Source organism: Quercus lobata, chromosome 4, assembly GCF_001633185.2.
Source record: "Quercus lobata isolate SW786 chromosome 4, ValleyOak3.0 Primary Assembly, whole genome shotgun sequence".
NCBI classification, from domain to species: domain Eukaryota; kingdom Viridiplantae; phylum Streptophyta; class Magnoliopsida; order Fagales; family Fagaceae; genus Quercus; species Quercus lobata.
Window position 1 is genome coordinate 92,889,554 of NC_044907.1, and position 19,251 is coordinate 92,908,804.

Consider the following 19,251-nt stretch of genomic DNA (forward strand, 5'->3'; position numbering starts at 1 on the left):
TGGAGTAATATGGGTAGTAATATCTTTTTTAACTTCAAATCCATTTTCCCCCTCTTTTTCTCCGTTTTGGGGAGATTAATTTTGTGAGCCTGAGTGTAAAATCACCTACCAATTTTCCTTCTCCATTTTCTCTCATCTTCCAAACAATGAAAACACCTGTCTAACCACCCCTCCTTTTTCCATCCTCCTTTCAACCCAACCAAACATAGCTTAAAAGCCTAGTGGTTGTCTGCCCAGCAGAGGGGGTAACCCCAAAATGAAAAGTCCAACAAAAAAATCAGCATTAAATGGGACAAAAGAAGGACGCAGCAGGACATGCATATTGCAATGGAAACCAAACAAGACTAAACTTTCACGCTTCCCTGCATGGATGAAGTATTTGTGACGACAATCTTAAATTTTACAAAAAAATCACATTGGAACAGGGTCCATTCAATTGTTGTACCAAAAATTATGAAAACCTCAAAATTGATTCAGATTTTGGCATTTATCAACCAATGCATGTGAGGGAAGCCTCAAAATGGTCCAGACATTAATGGATCTGAAGGAGTCCAAATCAAAGTGCCATGGCAGAAATACGATAAACAATAATGACCTGCCAATCAAGCATTATAGAAATTGCGATAAACAACAAAAATGTACCATTTTATATCACTTCCATCGCAGTGACTGCCTAATTCCAGTATAGATGAGTCCTAATGACCTCCCAATCAAGCATACCAGAAAGAATGAGATGGCATCGCTGACTTTCCCAATAACAGCTTTAATCAATGGCATGCTAATGTCAGATAACTCAAGCAATAGGCTGAAGTAATATCTCCTGAAACATATAAATTAACATATTAAAAAGGCAACCAATCTTACTTGACCTCAAAATCACCATTGAAGCATTGTATTTGAAGAATGCACCAAAAAACAGATTAGAAGATTCCAAACTCTGGCATTTGCTCTAGCTTTAAAATTACAAAATTGTGGCTTTTCCAAATGGAATTTACAATCCATGTCTATAATTTGGATCCTAGAAGTCATGATTATGCCAAGTGGTTATCTTCTCTTGACAACAAGTGAATACACTCTTACATGGCTAAAAGTGGATTTTTGGAATTCAGCTAAAGTGAGTTGTAACAAATTTAGGTAGTGGATTTTTGGAATTCAGCTAAAGTGAATTATAACAAATTTAGGTAGTGGATTTTTGGAATTCAGCTCTAATGTATCCCTTTCTGGAATGATGGGGGTGGATTTTTGGGCAAGAAGAGACATAATTAATTGAATAGCTAAAAGTGTTCCAATTTTACAAATAGTGTACAATGTTCATGTGGTTCACAGATTTATAGAAAATCATATGTAAACTAGAAAAACACGGAGACATACAGGGGTACAGGTACAGGTACAGGTAAAATATAGTGACACAAGCAATTTCTAAAAAATTATAACATGACACGGCAGATAGGACACGGGTACAACACCAATACGACACAGGTACAACACCCCAAATGAAGTGTCCATGCTTCCTTGCCATAACCTGGGCTCACCTGTGAAATTGGTTAGAGAAGCTGAAAGGATGCAGTTTTTGTAGTTCAGAACCATTAGCTGTACATGTTCTGCTCCCTCAAGCTATGAAAAACCATACAAAAATTACAGCAGTGTAACTAATCAAAGAAATCAACTTTAATCTTCATGAACTCACTGTCCTTCCTAAAGTATCTACAGAAGCACTGACTGATATCCTCACACCAGCACCATCCCAATTCAACTCTAGACTCTAGACATTGTCAAACTCTAGATAGGAAATTCCCCTGATGCAACACATCTAAATATTACTTAATACATGATATTTCACCAGTGTACGGTACAATTTATTGCTAATATAATCAGATAAGTATGACTAGAATGAAAGAGTCACATGATATTCCATAGAACACCTCATTTTCACACAGCCTCTTTTAGTCCTCTTGGAATAAACCTATTAAAGCAATTCTCCATCATGGATTAACAAGTAGAATCATTCACTTGCTGCCTTCAATCTTAAGAATTAAAATAAAAATGAAAGATGAGCAATTGATTTCTGGAATCTCCAACAATTAAAATTTATGTCAACTAAAAGTGCACATCCCAGTGATAATTGCAATTATGCATTATGGATGAAATGATCAAAAAATCCAAAGAAAAGATAAAACAACATACCACCCTCTTAAGGCCCTTAATTCCTTCATCCGCTTTACAGGCATGGAGAATTGGCTTATCATGATATAACGTATTGGAGAAGACACAGTATCAAATTTTTGCAGGGTAAGCCTCTTCCACCAGCTATAATTCTCAGTCTTGCTATTTCCTGGTGCTTCAATGAGTTGATTCTGTAGTGTCCATAGGTCAAAGCGATCTTCATACATTGATACAACTGCCTCCACATTTAGATACAACCACTGGCTCAAAGCTACCTATAAAAAAGCATGGATATAAGTCTTGGTGAGGTACTTTTGGCTGAAAATTCGAATATGCAACAGTAATATAACACTACATAAAATCTTAGGATGATTTTTTCTTTCCATATGATATTCAAATTTTCAAAAACAAAGTGAAATCCTGTAACTTCTGCCCCACCCCACCTAGACACCACCTCCTCCTCCCCCCTTCATTTTTCTGTCTTTAAACCCTGAAAGAAAAACGTAGGCATAATCTATAAGTAACCTTAATTCTTTTTTAAGTAACCATTTAATTATAATCACTAATCAGTCATCACCATGGCTCTGCTCAAATATAACTAGGAAAAAATAGAACCCAACATAATATAATATATGAACCAACCCCCCCCCCCCCCCTCCCAACACACACTTCACCCCACTTTTCGGAACCCATGCTTACATCCTTTGAATTGTCCCTTTTCTCTGGCTTTTCGTCCCATTCAGAGCAGAAATGCCAGTAAGGATCTTGTTTTTGATTGTGTTTCTCTGTTTTTCTGTTGATTTTGTGTTCTCTTTTTTCACTATTTAGTTCTCCCTTTGTCTTTATTGATCATTAAAACTTTTGTTCGTTTCCATCTTGTTTTCCTTTGTTTGTATCCATATCATTATCTCCTCCATCTATGTCTTGCATCCACATCTCTTTGTCTGTCGTTAATGATTTATTTTCTGTCTTCATTAAATTTCATTGTTTACTTATCAAAAATAAAAAATTCCATTGTTTACATATTTTTCTTGGATCATTTCAGTCTCCCTTGCAGTTTGTTTTCCTTGGTAACCATTTTGTCAAACTATCCTTTTGTTTTTTCTTGACTGTGGTTTCCTGCTTGTCCCTTCTCCATTATCATTTCATCTTCCTCGAAATGATCCATACAGATTTTTTCTGTTACTTTATTTTTCTTTATTTGTGTCACTTGACTCAGTTCCCACTTTCATAATAATATATTAATTTTCTTGCTCTCTCACCATTGCATTTTCATTTCCTCTTCATCCCTGCACTTCTTTTCTCTCATGCAAGTTTTTGTTGTATGTGTTTTTTCTATCTTCTCACTGTAAGTCGTGTTCTTCTTTGATAGCAATGGGTAATTCATTATCTGATGATTTGCCCTTTGCTCAAGTTGATAATCCATAGGTTATGCGCCGCAATGGGGTGTGTTATTTTTCTGATGGTGGCTCTGAAAAGAGTAGTTAATCCAATGGTTATGGGGATGGTTGATGATGTTCCTCAAACTTTGGTGCCAGTTTGCTGTGAGCAACAGATCCAGGTTGGGAATTATCCTGATCAGATGCGTTTGGTGGTTAGTGTGGATGTGTTTTGTGATTATTCTACTCACCTTTTTTTCAATCTGCCTCTCCCATTGACCATGTGACTCTTTCGTATTCTGCTATGGTAGTTTGTGATAAACCACCAATTCCCATTTGCTGTTATCCAAGACACCACAAATCCATTCCACTAAACTACTTCCATCACCAAAATATAAAGCCATATCCAATGACCTTACCAATTCCCCCGTTTTTTTTTTTTTTTTTATAAGTAATTGTAATTTATTAAAATTGGTTAGGGAGACTCCTTGGATGATTAATACAACATAGAGACGCCACTTAACCCAAATGTTCAAAACAATTCCATGTTACTAATTGTTCAACCCCCCCCCCCCCCTCCTCTCCCTTTTCACCCTTCTGTTCCATCTTCAACTAAGGCTGCTTAGCAGCCTTCTGTTTTGGAATGATCATTACTTGTTGGACTGTCCCAGCATCAGCACTTTGAACTTAGGCTACATAATGGACATTTCATCAAGAATTATTTCAGATTTTGCAGGTCTAAGCTCTTGATCATTCCTCTATGTTGCTAAGTAAGAGAACTAAGTTGCTTGTGCTATTGCTATTTTTGTAATGGAATGTGTACATATGTTGTTTGGCTTGAAGATCTGCCTTTGTGTTTTTTCTGCCTTAATTGGCAAATGATGCACTTCAATTATAAATCAATAAAGCTTTCTATCTTTTAATCAAACACACACCCCCTCCACCCACCCCAAAAAAAAAAATAATAATAATAAAACAAACCTTACACAGAAACACCCACACTATTACATATGTAAGTGCCCTATAAACTATAATCATAACTTACAAAACAGCTCTAGTAAAATGTACCCAAAAAGAGAAATGTAACTGAGACAGAACACTTTTCCACACATAATGTACATGTTGGAAAATATTAATTAATACATTTCTGAGAAACCTTTTGTTAGAAAAAAGGAAGAAAAGAAAGGAAAATTACTTTGGCTGTCAGGTGACAACCAATGTCCAGCAATAATATGGTTTAAGTCTTAAGGAACAAGGTTGTGAGTAAAGAAAGAGGAGATAAAATGAATATATATATATATATATATATATACAGCCTCAAGTAGATTCCTAATGCCTATCGTAAGTAGTTATGAGATAATATACAACTGGACTGAGCAGGGTTCTAAATAAAGCATAAATTGTCAAATGTCCAAGCTATGAACCTGAATGGTTTCTAAATAGCAGGTCAATATACTTGGCAGGATCAATGCATCACAACGTTATGTTGAGAGCATAACACTCCAGCCATAACAACATTCATGTCACATAAGCTGTTAAATAAACATTCATGTCACATAAGCTGTTAAATAAAGTCTGACCAAGAATTAGCTCATGCCCAAAAAATAGTAAATAAGAGTGCAAGTAGCAACATAGCTTAGAAAACCAGTTGTGCATAACAAATCAAGAATCATTATTCTAAACTCACAAACACTACCTCATTTCGTAATCTTTGGAGTGCCCGGGTAGACAAAGTACACAATGCCAGACCTAGGCTATTCATTTCATTTGACAAATTGCCGTCAACAGAGATAAGCTCCAAAAATATGCTTGCAATCCCATCAGCTAAAGTTATCACCAAATCTTCCAATATGGAAACTCCATGCAAAATAAATATGCTATTGTCATAACAGCAGTCCTCCCTGCTAAAACACAAATGAAGGTATAGTAAGTGTAGGAAGATCAACTATAGTTTGTCAGAAAAAAAATGAAAAGTGAGTTTTCTATTACCTCTACACACACAAAGATTTTTTGACCCACTCATTTGCAAAATTCACATTTTGTAGAAGCACCAATTTGACACTTTGATAGCTCAACTATTCCAAATATTCTCTTTGGAAGAAGATGAATGCAAAGCCCAATAGGTGTCTGTGGTAGTTGATTAGGTCGTTAATTTTTTTTTTTTTTTTTTTTTTTTTTTTTTTTTTTGAGAAGGTCATTGGTTATTTTGTTACAAGTTTTTAACTGATTTTTTCTAGGGTCAAGGGTATTTTAATAATTCTATAATTGCTGGTTGTGGGCCTAGGGTTTTAGCTTATTAAAAGATAAGTGTTCTTTAGCTTATGGGCTTTTATGTGTGTCTTGGTCCAATTCAAGTAGAGGTTTGTTTACTAGTCAAAGTAGGAGTTCTAGTATATTAGGAAAAGTATATGTCTAGACTCTCTGAAGGTTGTCATCATACAAAAAGAGAGGTTGGCTAATAGAAAAGTTGAGTGTTTTGAATATTGAGGCATATTGACCATATTGTGTTCATTTTCTCCTTTTCGCTTCTCTTTGATATTGTCACTATTCAAGTCACTGTTCACACTACTATTAATGTGCTCTATTCCCAGTGCACTGTTCACAGATTGTGTACAGATCTGATTTCCATTTCTTTTTAACCCTAAATCAAATCCTTTCCCAAGTCATTCTTGATTCTTAACCCTCCTAAAAGTTCTAAAATCTAAATTCTCTAACCCTAAGGGCAAAACCTAGGACCAGCACTTCTTGGGGTTAAAATCACTTGTTAAATAAGAGCCAACCTACCTCCTAATTCTTGCTTATGATCCCATAAAATACATTATCACAGTCTTAGGCATCCTAATTTCAACAGTAATAGCATATTACCTCCATTCCACAGATAGAGATGCTTCAATGGAATCTTTGTTGGTAAGACAGAATGGGGGAAGGAGGAGTTGGGATGTAAGATTCTTTTGTGACTTCAATAATTGGGAGTTTATTTTTTATTACGCCTATCAAAAAATAATTGGGAGTTAGATTTGGTGGCCTTGTTTCTCCATCTTTTAAAATCTCATATCTTCTTAGAGAGGGTGGTGATCAAGTGAGATGGAGGTTTCAAATGTCATTCTTTTCCCATGGAAGGCATTTGGGATTGAAGGCCCCACAGACATGACAATTGCATGAGGAAAGATACTCACTTGTGAGTACCTTATCAAGAGGGGTTACATGATAATTGGTTGGTGTTGCATGTGACAGTATAGTGGGAAGACAGTGGATAATCTATCAAGACCGTGCACTGCTGCATTTGATTTGCGGAGACTTTCTTTTAGATCATTTGGGATTCAATGGGTTTTATCGGAAAAGGTTATCAACCTTATGTTTTGTAGGAGAAATTGGGTGTCAGATTTTGGAATATTGTTCCATTAATTTTTTTGATAGGTAATCAGAAAAATAATATTAATGATAAAAAAAATAAGAGGAAAGTACATGATGTTCATGATGATGAACAAGAAGAAAAAAAGAGCAAACAGCACAACAAAAAAAGGGTAATCAGGAAACTAGGCCAAGAGAAGACATAAACTCATAGAGAGAAGAACAATTAGTAAAACCCCAACAACGAGACCACTCTAATAGACTGCGATGGCTTAAAACCTTTAACTTATCCAACGTCTTCTCCTTGTCCTCAAAAGAACAACGATTTCATTCCAACCATACAATCCACATTACGCACCCTGGAACCAAATTCCAAATGTCCAAATTATGCTTCCCAAGCCACTGATGCCAACAAGATAACAAATCCACCACTGATCCTGGCATAACCAAATGAATACCAAAAGCTTGAAGCATAAAAGTCCATAGGGAATGAGTAAGAGGACAATGAAGAAGAAGGTGGTCTGCCGACTCCCCATCACGGCAACACATACAACACCAATTAGCCAAAGGGCAACCCTTAAGCATTAGATTATCTAAAGTGAGAATCCGACCATGAGCAACTGTCCACAAAAAGACCGCCACGCGCTTGGGAATCTTTAGTTTCCAAACCCTCTTCCAAGGAAACAAAGAATTTGAAGCACCCCGAATTGCATGATAGTAAGACCGTGTGTCAAACTTACCATCACCTTTTAGCCGCCAGCAAAGAGTATCTCTCCTATCACCCGAGGAATACGAGTTTGGATAAGCTGAAATAGAGAATAAAATGCAGCCAACTCCCAATCTTCAAAAGCTCTATAAAATCTTAAATTTCACACTCTAACTGTACCCCCTTCTGGAATCCACAGAACCTTAGAGATGCAAGCATTCTTGACCGCTGAACACACATAGAGCTCAGGATAGAGATCTTTTAGAGTATTATCACCAATCCACCTATCATGCCAAAAACAGATACGAGTGCCTTCACCCACTACAAAGGACATATGCTTAGAAAAGCTCTTCCACCCTTCATTAATGCTTCTCCATAGGCCACACCCATGAGTCCTCCTGCAGACTTTAGTACTCCACCCCCCTTGACCCTCACCATATTTTGTGGAGATAACTCTCCGCCAGAGATGGGTAACTTCATGACCATATCTCCACAGTCATTTCCCTAATAAAGCTTGATTAAATGACACCACACTTCTTATCCCCAAACCGCCCATCTCAACGGGTAAACACACATTTTCCCAAGCCACCAAAGCATACTTGAAATTCCCCTTAGAAGACCCCCACAGAAAATCCCTCTGAATTCTTTACAATCTAGTTGTCACAGCTTTAAGAATAGTAAAAAGAGATAAAAAGTATGTTGGAAGAATTGAAAGGGTACTCTTTATTAACATGAGCCTACCACCCTTAGATAAATAGAGACGCTTCCACCCAGATAGTTTCTTCTCCATTTTCTCCAAAATAGGATTCCAAATCGAAGCTGTCTTAAAAGAAGTTCCCAACGGCATCCCCAAATATTTCATAGGCAAACTACCCACTCCACAATGAAGAATATTAGCCAATGCATCTAGATTATTCACCTCCCCAATAGGGACAATCTCACTTTTCCCGACATTGACCTTCAAACCCGTAAAAGCCTAAAAACAAGACAACACCAACCTTATGGACAGCAACTGTTCCTTTGAGGCATCACAAAATATGATAGTGTCATCAGCAAATAACAGATGGGAAATACGCACACCAACAAAGTTCACAGCTCTCACATGAAAACCCCAAATAAGATTACACTCCTCAGTCTTTTTCAAGAGTCTACTTAAAACCTCCATTATCAAGAGAAACAAAAGCAGGGATACTGGATCCCCTTGTCTCAACCCACGAGAGCTTCCAAAACAACCTTCAGGGGATCCATTTACCAAGACTGAAAAATGGACAGACGTAACACAAGCCTTAATTCACCCCCTCCATTTCAACCCAAAACCCAAGAGAGCCTCCATTTCAACCCATAATGGAATATTGTTCCATTATGTTTTATGTGAACTACATGGAGGGAACACAATTGATGCATTTTTAAAGATATGGAAAGTACGAGGTCTTAGTTGTTAGTACCCCTTTACTTAGGGGTGTTTACCAAATTGCACAAACCGCACCAAAACCGTTTGGAAAATGGCATAACTGCATCACATCGCAAGTAACAGTACACCGCACCGCATGCTGCAATGCTGTTTGCAGTTTTATAATAAGAAAACTGCACAAACCTCACCCTTTCTATATATTAATATATATATTTTTTTTTTTAATATTAAATATATTATTAATAGTTTAATAACCCTAGTTTTCAAAAAAAAAAAAAAGTTTAATAACCTTAGCAAGTGTTGATTAAGAAAGTCAGCCTAAAATAAAGAAAAACTAGCTCAATAGTTTAAAACTTGGCCCAAAACAAAGGAAAAAATCAGCTTTGGCTGAGTAGGAAAAGCCTGAAATTTGAAAAATATACCGCCTTCAAACTGCATCTTATACACCGCACTGCATATGTGATCACAAAAATAAGGTGCGGTGCGGTTATGGTTTTGGCTAAACTGCACTGCACCACGAACACCCCTTCACTAGTTCCTTGTATGAATGGTCTCATGTTAGGGGTTTTACAACTATCCATTTTATTGCATCGTTTATAATGCCATTTCCATTTTTGTATCTATTTTTTTTTTCTTCTTGTAATTCTTCAGGCTAATTTGTGTCTTTTGTACATTAAGTAGTCCCTTTTTAATAAAATTATTCTTACCTATCATTAAAAAAAATAATTAAAAAAAAAATCAAAAACAATTACATCTTTGTTACTCAATTCTATCATAAAGTTTCTTTGTTGATTGGTGAGATTAGAAGGGAAGATAAGATTTACAATATGCAAGACAACACTGTTACCACTAGAAAGCACGGACACTTCATTTGAGATGTCGTACCCATGCCATACCCTTGTCGGACACTTGACACGCCTGGGACACTTCGACACCAGTGTCCTAGCCGTGTCCTTTAAAAAAACACAAGACACGGCCAGGACAAAACAACAAAAGGAATTGAATACCCTTTCACAAAACAAAGAGAGCATTCATTTCACAAAACAAAGAGAGCATTCATGCTCTGAATAGTAATAGTGCATTTGAAAATTAATAAATATCTTTATTATTGTTTTGTATTTTAATTTCTAAACATCCTTTAATAGTCATGGATTTGCTTTATTATCCATCATTACTCTTAATTTGATATATATTTAACATTGTATGACAAATAAATGCTTAATAATATATAGAAAATATATATAAAAAAATATTTAAAAAACATGTTCCACCATACCCGTGTCCTATTTTTTCAAAAATAGTCGTGTCGTAGTGTCGTACCCATACCCGTATCTAGTGATAGGATGATAACTACAATAGTTAACTCAACTATGTGAGAGATCAGCCAATCGGGAAGGGCTTCAAGCTAGAAACAGTGGTGGAGCCAAATACACTAAGTTTTGAAATTGATTAAATTATTTTTTCTAAATCAGTTATATAAAAAAAAAAACCAATATTTTGTTTTTTAATAATTCAATAGTTACAACAATGAAAGAGGGGGATTTGAATGTTGGATGTCTAGTTGAAAATACCAAGTACCAGTTGAGCTATAAGGCTCTTGGCTCAAGAGAAAACCATTATCCAAGCAAACAACACTGCTCAAGAAACTAGAAGTCATAATATCAAATAAAATTATTCAAAGCAAATTATGTCAAATTTGACTTGGAATATCTTCCTAGTTCCCATAGATCTCGGGTTATAGACTAAAACTTAAATTATCATTAAAATTATTGGGATAAATTTAGAAGAGCATATCCCCAAAGAAAAATTGGAAACTTTTCATATAAATTTTATAGTACTTATCCCAAAAAAATAAATAAAACAAAAAAAAAAAACAATGCTTAGTTTAATAAGTGAGGAAATTGTTTGGACTATGGTATAGCAAAAGGTGTCCCTTTCCATTTATGTTGCTGTTGCTATATTTTCTAGTCATATAGTGGATAAAATATAGGCGGTGATCAAGGTTATAAAAACCAAACCATTGAAAAACCAGAAAATGGAGACATTCAACGTTTTAGGGTTGGATTGGGTTTCAACCAAAGGTTGGACATGATGACATCATAATTAATTTAGTAATTAAATAAAATAAATAAATAAATTGAAAATTTTTGTAAAAATGAATAAATATGATTACAAAAATATCTAAGGAAATTAAATAATTTTCAAGCAAATTTTGACAACTTATAAACAACCAGGCATTAAAAAAATAATTAACATTATAAATATTCCTTCATGTCTGAAACATAATTATGCAAACAAACAAATAATTTTGAAATTTCATATTCAATCATGCCAAGTACATTAAGCCACAATGAATATACAACAACAACAACAAAACCTTAGTCCAAAATTTTTGGGGTCAGCTATGGATCCTCAATAAAACCACAGTGAATATGTATGATTTTAATTATAATATTTTTACAATATATATATACTTATATATTTTCCTTTCTTTTTTTTTTTTTTTTTTGAGTGTATATATTTTCCTTTTAGTTATGGATAATGACAGTAAAATGATATAATGAAAGACAGTTATGGATAATGACAGTAAAATGATAAAATTAAAGTCTATTTATCTTATTGTGTATGCATACACATGCATGTGTTTAAGAGCATGTGTTCCCTTTTGTTCTTATTGTTTTAGCCGGTAGCATGTGCCCCACTGAAAATACCAAGAAATATCATTTTTTACAGTTTTCTTAATCAAATCTTGCAGAAGATAAATGGAACATCAAAATGAGAACTTAGAGAAAACACAACCAAGAAACAGACAGTAATAAATGAATTTACCTCTGAGAGCCAAATCTTAAAAAGCACAATAATTCTGCATATAGATCTCTCTTGCCTGACTTTCTAATGTTCTGTAAAACAGTGTCTTCTCCTTTTAACTTTTCATATATCAGAGAAGCAAGTTCCTGATAAGACAAGGAACAACATCGACATCTCATTCAACATGCTAGTTGTATCAAAATCTACAAATTGATAAATTTATTTGTTCAAGTTACCTTGCTAGTGGTGCTGTTTTCAAGGCAAAGCACGTTTTCCAGCCATGCCATGCATACGGGCTGACAGGATCTTTGAATAATATCAGGGAAAACAGTCAACCAATCTTCCATCTTGGCAGTTTTGGGAATTGATGAGATATTAGTCACCTGGAAAATAAAATAAAATAAACCCTAAGCTGCAGAAATAAATTCAACAGACTGCAAAAGTACTAAATATTCATTTCTCAAAGTACTGGATTATGAGATATACTTCTGCAATTGGAAAGAAGAGACTGCTTGCAGCTTTGTAAAGGTCACAAGAGTCCCCCAATTTCTTTTTATAAGTGGTTATTGGAGCCCCACATTACCAATCAAAGAATCCAATCAACTATCTCAGTTACTTTTCATTCTTATAGAGTTCACATAAAATGCCCAGGGTCACTCTTAACTTTACATGTGACTTTCTACCTGATAGCAAAAGCTGTTACTCTACACCGATCATCAGTGACTAGTTCACTGCTATAAATTCAATATATGCACAATCAGCTAAGAATTAACTGCCTCATGAAGTAGAGATCACTAGTTCAAATCTCCCCTTTCCCCTTCCCTTGGGGCCAAAACTTTCTTTTAAAAAAATAAAAAATAGATATATGAAAACAGATAATTTATCAACTCTAGCACTTTAGAACTATTTATTTGCACCGAAAACATTGAATGAGGAGGCAAGTTTTGACTTTTATCACAATACTGGCATCTTTAAGAAAAATAATAGGCCAATCCATGTTTGGAAATTAAGAGTACACACTGTCACAGACAAAGCAGGATCAAATAGTCAGGACTGTTGATATCATGCGTAATCTTGCACTAACATTCAAACCTTCAGGGTTCATTTGTATCTATTTAAGACCGTCCAAGATAATATTAAACACAGCCACACTTTGGATATATCAGTCAAATATTGGTAAGAACAAGCATTCAATGGAGAAACAAAAATTGAATGAACTCTCGGCATAACATAATATCAGTTAATATTGGTATGCAATTGTGGAGATTTGATGTGATGAGTCCCACATTGGCTTTTTACTGGGTGGATCTTGGGTATATAAGTGATTACAAAGAACCCCAATTGTAAATTAACTAGTTAGTATAAACGCAAATGTGGCTAGCACTTTCCTTGAATTCCAAATAATTTGGATTTGATTTGACTTGATTGTATGAGTATGTGTTGTGTGGGCATGTGCTAAGTTCCACATCAAGTGTTTACTAGGTGGATCTTGGGTATACAAGTGATTACGAGAGGCACAAATTGTAACTTGACTACTACTTTTGGACTATAAGTGCAGATGTGGTAGCGCTTTCCTTTGGTCATTATAACATGTGTTGTGAATGCATAAATGTGTTATATATATAATCCATAAAAAAATAAATAAAAAAATAAAAAAATTGGAACAATTTTAAAATGAAATGGTTTTTAATCTCCAATAAACTTGATATTTGACAAGTATAACAATTATGGGGAAAACACATAATCCAACCATGAGTTTAACAAAATACTAAGCCAATAAAAATGTATTGGCTGATGTAACCTTAATCAAATATCTAACCTTATGTATGGTATTGTTAAATTGTCAAATATTTTCAATAAGCAACATATCCTACTTCTCAACCCAAGGAAGAAAAGATACTGTTTGGCCTTTATGCCTCTCCCTCCCCCATACTAGGACACATCAATATATATATATATATATATATATATATATACAGGCATAAACTTATCTATCTTGCCATGGAAACCAAGAAAAAGCAAAAAGGTTGCTGAACCAACAACTTTATATTCTTTTTTGCCAATAATATTTTGAAATCAGCATGACTGTCAACCAGACATGTAAAATGTAACAGCTTCTGCTAATATAATAAGTTATGGAAAGTAACCATAGTAAAAGGAAACAATAGAGACAGTGCCTGCCTCTTCCTCAACTTGCTGAAAAGAAGCCCAAAGCAAACGCAGTCTTGGACCCTCAGGAACAGCATTCAAACTTAAAGGTCCCTTAGCACGGTGTTCTTCAAATTCACGGACCCTCTCCTCCAAATTTTGGCAATGTTCAAGAGCTTTTAGAGAGTCCAAAAGTTTTCCTTTCACTACATTCAAGGCATACTTTGAATCAAGTTGATCATCATTCTTCATGGCACTGCAAAAAACAGCAAGATGTCTATGTAACTAGGAGAAAGAGGAATAATAAAACCAAATCCATGTATATTCAAAGTGCCCTTCAACCTCTTTGACAAGCTTACCCTTACCTACCAGAAGAGGTTCCAGAGGCCACATCATCATTGTAGAAGTTCTTTGGAAATTTTAGAAAAGACTTCTTCCGTACAGGAATGACTCCAGCCGTGTATGTGAGAAATACACTGGCCATCAGAAGTACTTGATCAACAACAGGTATCCAATCAGAGGTTGTTGCACCATCCGGGTTTACCAAAGACTCCAAGCAAGTACTCTTCAAGGAAGTTCCCCTGAGACAAGGACTTAGTTTCAAATATGAGACACTATGAGTAAGCTCCGACATTTTCCATGTAGAGATCCGGAGAACTTTACAGGTTCCATAGGAATACTTTCTACAACTGCAAATATATAACAGAAATGTGAGGTTAACATCATTGCTAATTCTTAAGTTTCAATAGGATTTTCACTTATCTATAAATAAAAATAATTTTGAAAAAATGATACTGCAGTTATAATATCATACATATAAGTATTTTGTGTTAACAATTGATGATGGCTACATATATATGCAAAAAGATTATTAACCATTATTCATTTGAATTTTAAGTAAAAGACTCCTGTTATCTAGAATCCAATAAATTAGAAATTATGTTCAACAAGTCTACATCTAGGAAGCATGGACACTTCATTTGGGATGTTGTACCCGTGTTGTACCCATGTCAAACACTTAACATGCTTGGGACACTTCTGGCAGTGTCCTTCTCAAAAAAAAAAAAAAAAAAAAAATGCATGACATGGCTAAGACACAAGAACATGAGGAATTGAATACCCTTTCTCAAAACAAAGAGAGCATTCATGCTCTGAATAGTACTAGTGCATTTGATTCTTAGTTTGTATTCTACTTTCTAAACTCCTATCCACTATTACTCTTAAATTGATATATATTTAACATTATATGAAAAATAAATGCTTATAATATATAGAAAATAAAAATAAAAATATATTTAATAGACATGTCCCGCCATACCCATGTCCTATTATTTTCAAAAATTGCTATGTAACTGTATCATACCCGCACCCATGTCCGTGCTTCTTAGGTCTGCATTTATCTGGCTTAGTTCAGAAATTCCCTATTCTAGGGGGGAAAAAACAAGAACACATACACACACAAAACACAAAATTCTCCAGCATCTGTTGTTTCCAGGGTCTTCTCATAAATAAACAAATTTGGTTAAAGCCCGCATAATAGAGTTTTACAGTCATCAACATACTTGACTTTCCAACACATAACATGACACACACACACACAATTTGAAGTGGAAGCAAAAAAGCAAGAGTACCTTTGTGGCATTCTGAAAGTCAAATTCTGGTGGGGCGTGCAGCCTCTGTGGTTGATGAGACATGATGGTGAAGATACACATTCTGCCATTGATAACAATTTCAGTCCCCCCCTCCTCAATCAACACATTGCGTATTATCAACTGGAATAAGCTTTTTCAACACCCACCATATCAGATTTCTACACACAATCAGCATACATATATACATGTTATAAATTAATCAAATTTCCACAACCCCACAAAACGTAAAGTGAATAGGAGTTGGAAATCTGGGGATATGGGAATTTGAGAATTGAGAATGTGAATAAATTTATAGTTGAAAGAAGTGCTTTTTCCAAATTCGTGAGTAGGAAGAGTATAGAGTTAATCTGAGTTAAGTGTTTGGCATGAACATGAAAAATAAATAAATAAATAAAAAAGCAGTAGTTACCAATGAAGGAGAAGGAAAGCAAGTAAGTTTGATGAAATTGGTAGAGAATAGCAGAGCGTCATAAAAAGAGTGATGAGGATTCGATTTGGATTTGGATTTAGGCGTCCCAATCACAACCCAGGTGTTTTTTCTTCTTATTTTTCAACTCTCTCTCTCTCTCTCTCAAAAGGCAAAAGACCAAAAAATAAAAAGTCTATAAAAAACAATTTTCCAAAAATAAATAAATAAAAATCTATACACACAACTTTCTACCTACAACTCCAAAATAACGTTCACCAGCTCATTGACAAAATTTTATTTATTTCACGTACTTACTTTTTAAAATACTTTGAATCAAATTATTAATTTTATACTATACTAGTTGAATGCCCGTGCATTGCACAGTTTTGGTCAATAACTTATTAAATACAATATATAATAATGCATTTGAGAAATAATAAATTAAATGAAATATTTTTATTCATAATTCTCTTCAACAGTACCAATTGTCTAATAAAACTAAATGATAAAAATTAATATCAACATTTAACAAAATAATATGTCCATGTAAATTAATATTTAAGCATTAAATCAGTATCAACATAAAATTCACAAATTATAAGCTATCCAAATGTATAAGCATTAAAAAAATAAAAATAAAAATTTCATTTTCTATATATATATAAATTATAAGGGAATTGATTGAGTATCACAATTCTTAGACTACTCGATGATGTAGTCAAAATTCTACATTGTATTATACTTGGGTGATGCACGACTTATTTAAAATTTATATGGAAATAAATTATAATCATATTGATAATAAGTGAGCCATATGATAAAATGGATTAATTTTATAATATATGTAACTTCGTGCAAGTATGGTATACAGTATATAAATTTTATTATATATATTGAATTAAATTTATTTAAACTACCACAAACATTTAGTAATAGAATTACAGTTGAAGAGAATTTATATTTTAGATGAAAGAGTTTTATTTAGAGTAAATTATTGGTAATTTTTTAATTTTCAGTAACCAAACAGTTTAAACACTTGTCACAAAGAAAAAAAAGTTAATAATGCATTCTATGAAACCCAAGAAATAGCCTTGGTGTAGTTATCGAATTATATAAAATAAAAAATAAAAAACAATGAAATAAAATGGGAATCTACCTCAAAATCCAATATTAATAATAAGTAAAAAGAAGAATAATAAAATTGAGTTAAAAAAACAAAATTGAGATAAAATGGGAATCTACCTTAAAAGCCTATACAACTTTTTCTTTACATCCTTGGGATTGAGTGTCAAGCATCTTCAAAAATCTTAGAACCCATGGAATCTTCTACAACAACACTGAAAAAGAAAAGAAAAGAAAATATAAAATAACATTTATATAGCAATAACTAAAATTGAAAATACAAATCAGAAAGAAATTAAAATCTAAGTTAAAAAAAAAAAGAATAACATAGATTACAACCTTTGAATTGTATGTCAATTTAGGAGTCTTCAACAATTTTATAGGATGCTTGCTTGGAATCACCTATGAAAAAATCGAAAATAAATTTTAAGAAAAAACTATTACAACATATAACAAATGGAATGAAACATATACCAATTGCTAAAATTGAAAATATAAATCAGAAAGAAAATTAAACTAAATTAAAAATAGAATTGTATTTTATACAACCTTTGAATTTAATGTCAATTTAAGAGTTTCCTATGACAAAACTGAAATAAAAATAAAATAATAGATCTAAAACTATATAAAAGAAAGCGAATGGAACATGAATTTCATCAATCCTTTAAGAGATCCAATTCCCTAATGAAAAACAACAATATTTGACTCCATAATGAAAAACAACACTATTTCAAAAGTACTAAGAATTAGCTTTCAATTCCTATTAAAAAAAAAGGTATGAGAATCACTAACCTTTGTTGTTTGTTGTTGGACTGAGATTGTGATAGGGTGATAGATCAAACATATTAATAACAAAACTTTCCTTACCTTTCCATCTTAATGTTACAAATTGTATCTAGATTGTACCTACCTTTCGTGATGGCATAACATCTGTTATCTTAGATTCATTGGATATAATAAACGATTTTTGCCCATGCAAAGTAGATGGAACATAACCTAATTGATATAAAATTTTAAGATAGAGAAACCGTACAATTTTTTTGGAAAAGATTATTACAAATTAGTTGTACTTTTCTTTAGTTGCTTTATAACTTCTTTGGATAAAGTTATGTTGATAACAACTTCTTCTTCTTTGTGGGTTTTTATTTTATTTTAATTACAATGATTTTTTAGATAAATATAACATATTATTTGTTCTTATCAACCTTTCTTCTATTGTTTTATCACTTCTTAGGATAAATTAGTTTTGTTCTTTGCATATTTATTTTATTTTGTTTTTAAATTTCTACGTTTGATAATTAGGTTTTAATAAAAAAAAAAAAAAAATCATATCCTATTTCCTAACAGATCAATCACGTTTTTTTTTTTTTTTTTTTGCCTTTCATTCTATTCATAATTTCATATGACCTTTCTTTTTTTATTTATTCTATATATTTTTTTTAGTTTGGTAATATAAACACATTGATTAACAATTCTATTTTCAATAGGATTTAAATTTTACATCAAATGGGACCATAACAATATATATTTCTTTAAAAAAAAAAAAAAAAAAAAAAACTCTATCTTATATCCTTATTGCCTCATTCACGTGTTTTTATTTTTATTTAATTTAATTTTTTTTTTTTTACATTATGTTGATATCAACATTTTTTTTCATTGTATCCATAAAAATATGACCTTTTTTATTCTATTTTTATCATGGGATAACAACAAACACGTTAATTAGAAATCCTAATTATAATAAGATATAGTGATATACATAATATTTTATTTTATTTTAAAAAATTCTTTGATTTTTCCTGAATTTTACAGCAAGTGTAATTCAACTTGAATCAAATAAAGATTTTTATTCACTTAGAAATTATAGTTGAAGAAAAATTATATATATTTTTTCTTAAAATCTAAAAATTTAAGAAAATTTTTGCAATTTGGTGCCGCCACTTGGCACAACCATGGCGTCTAAGCCCAACTTTTATTATATATATATATATATATATATATATATATATATATAATATAATATGATTTCATTAAAATATATATATTTTTTATTTTTTTCTCTTTTCTGGCACACATTAATCAGTCACTTTCTTCCTTTATCT

At 33.0% G+C, this 19,251-nt stretch overlaps 1 protein-coding gene across 1 annotated transcript; it reads right to left on the minus strand.

Moving 5' to 3' along the window:
• Window positions 1–424: 424 nt before the first annotated feature.
• Window positions 425–16,192, minus strand: LOC115987117. Its single transcript, XM_031110588.1, has 9 exons — window positions 16,028–16,192; window positions 15,598–15,776; window positions 14,332–14,655; window positions 14,000–14,222; window positions 12,055–12,201; window positions 11,840–11,964; window positions 5,239–5,443; window positions 2,185–2,438; window positions 425–820 (listed from the first exon to the last, which is right to left on the minus strand). The coding sequence occupies exons 2-9, from the start codon at window positions 15,684–15,686 to the stop codon at window positions 652–654; spliced, it is 1,536 nt and encodes a 511-aa protein (XP_030966448.1). The 5' UTR covers window positions 15,687–15,776; window positions 16,028–16,192; the 3' UTR covers window positions 425–651.
• Window positions 16,193–19,251: the final 3,059 nt, after the last annotated feature.

Excerpts from the sequence above, each read along its gene's own strand:
- LOC115987117 (XM_031110588.1), bottom strand. The coding sequence starts at position 15,686 with ATGGCAGAATGTGTATCTTCACCATCATGTCTCATCAACCACAGAGGC. Across the intron at positions 2,439-5,238 it reads TCCAAAGATTACGAAATGAG|GTAGCTTTGAGCCAGTGGTT; the intron begins GTAGTGTTTGTG and ends GCTTTTTTATAG. Across the intron at positions 821-2,184 it reads TTAAGGGCCTTAAGAGGGTG|GAGATATTACTTCAGCCTAT; the intron begins GTATGTTGTTTT and ends TATATGTTTCAG.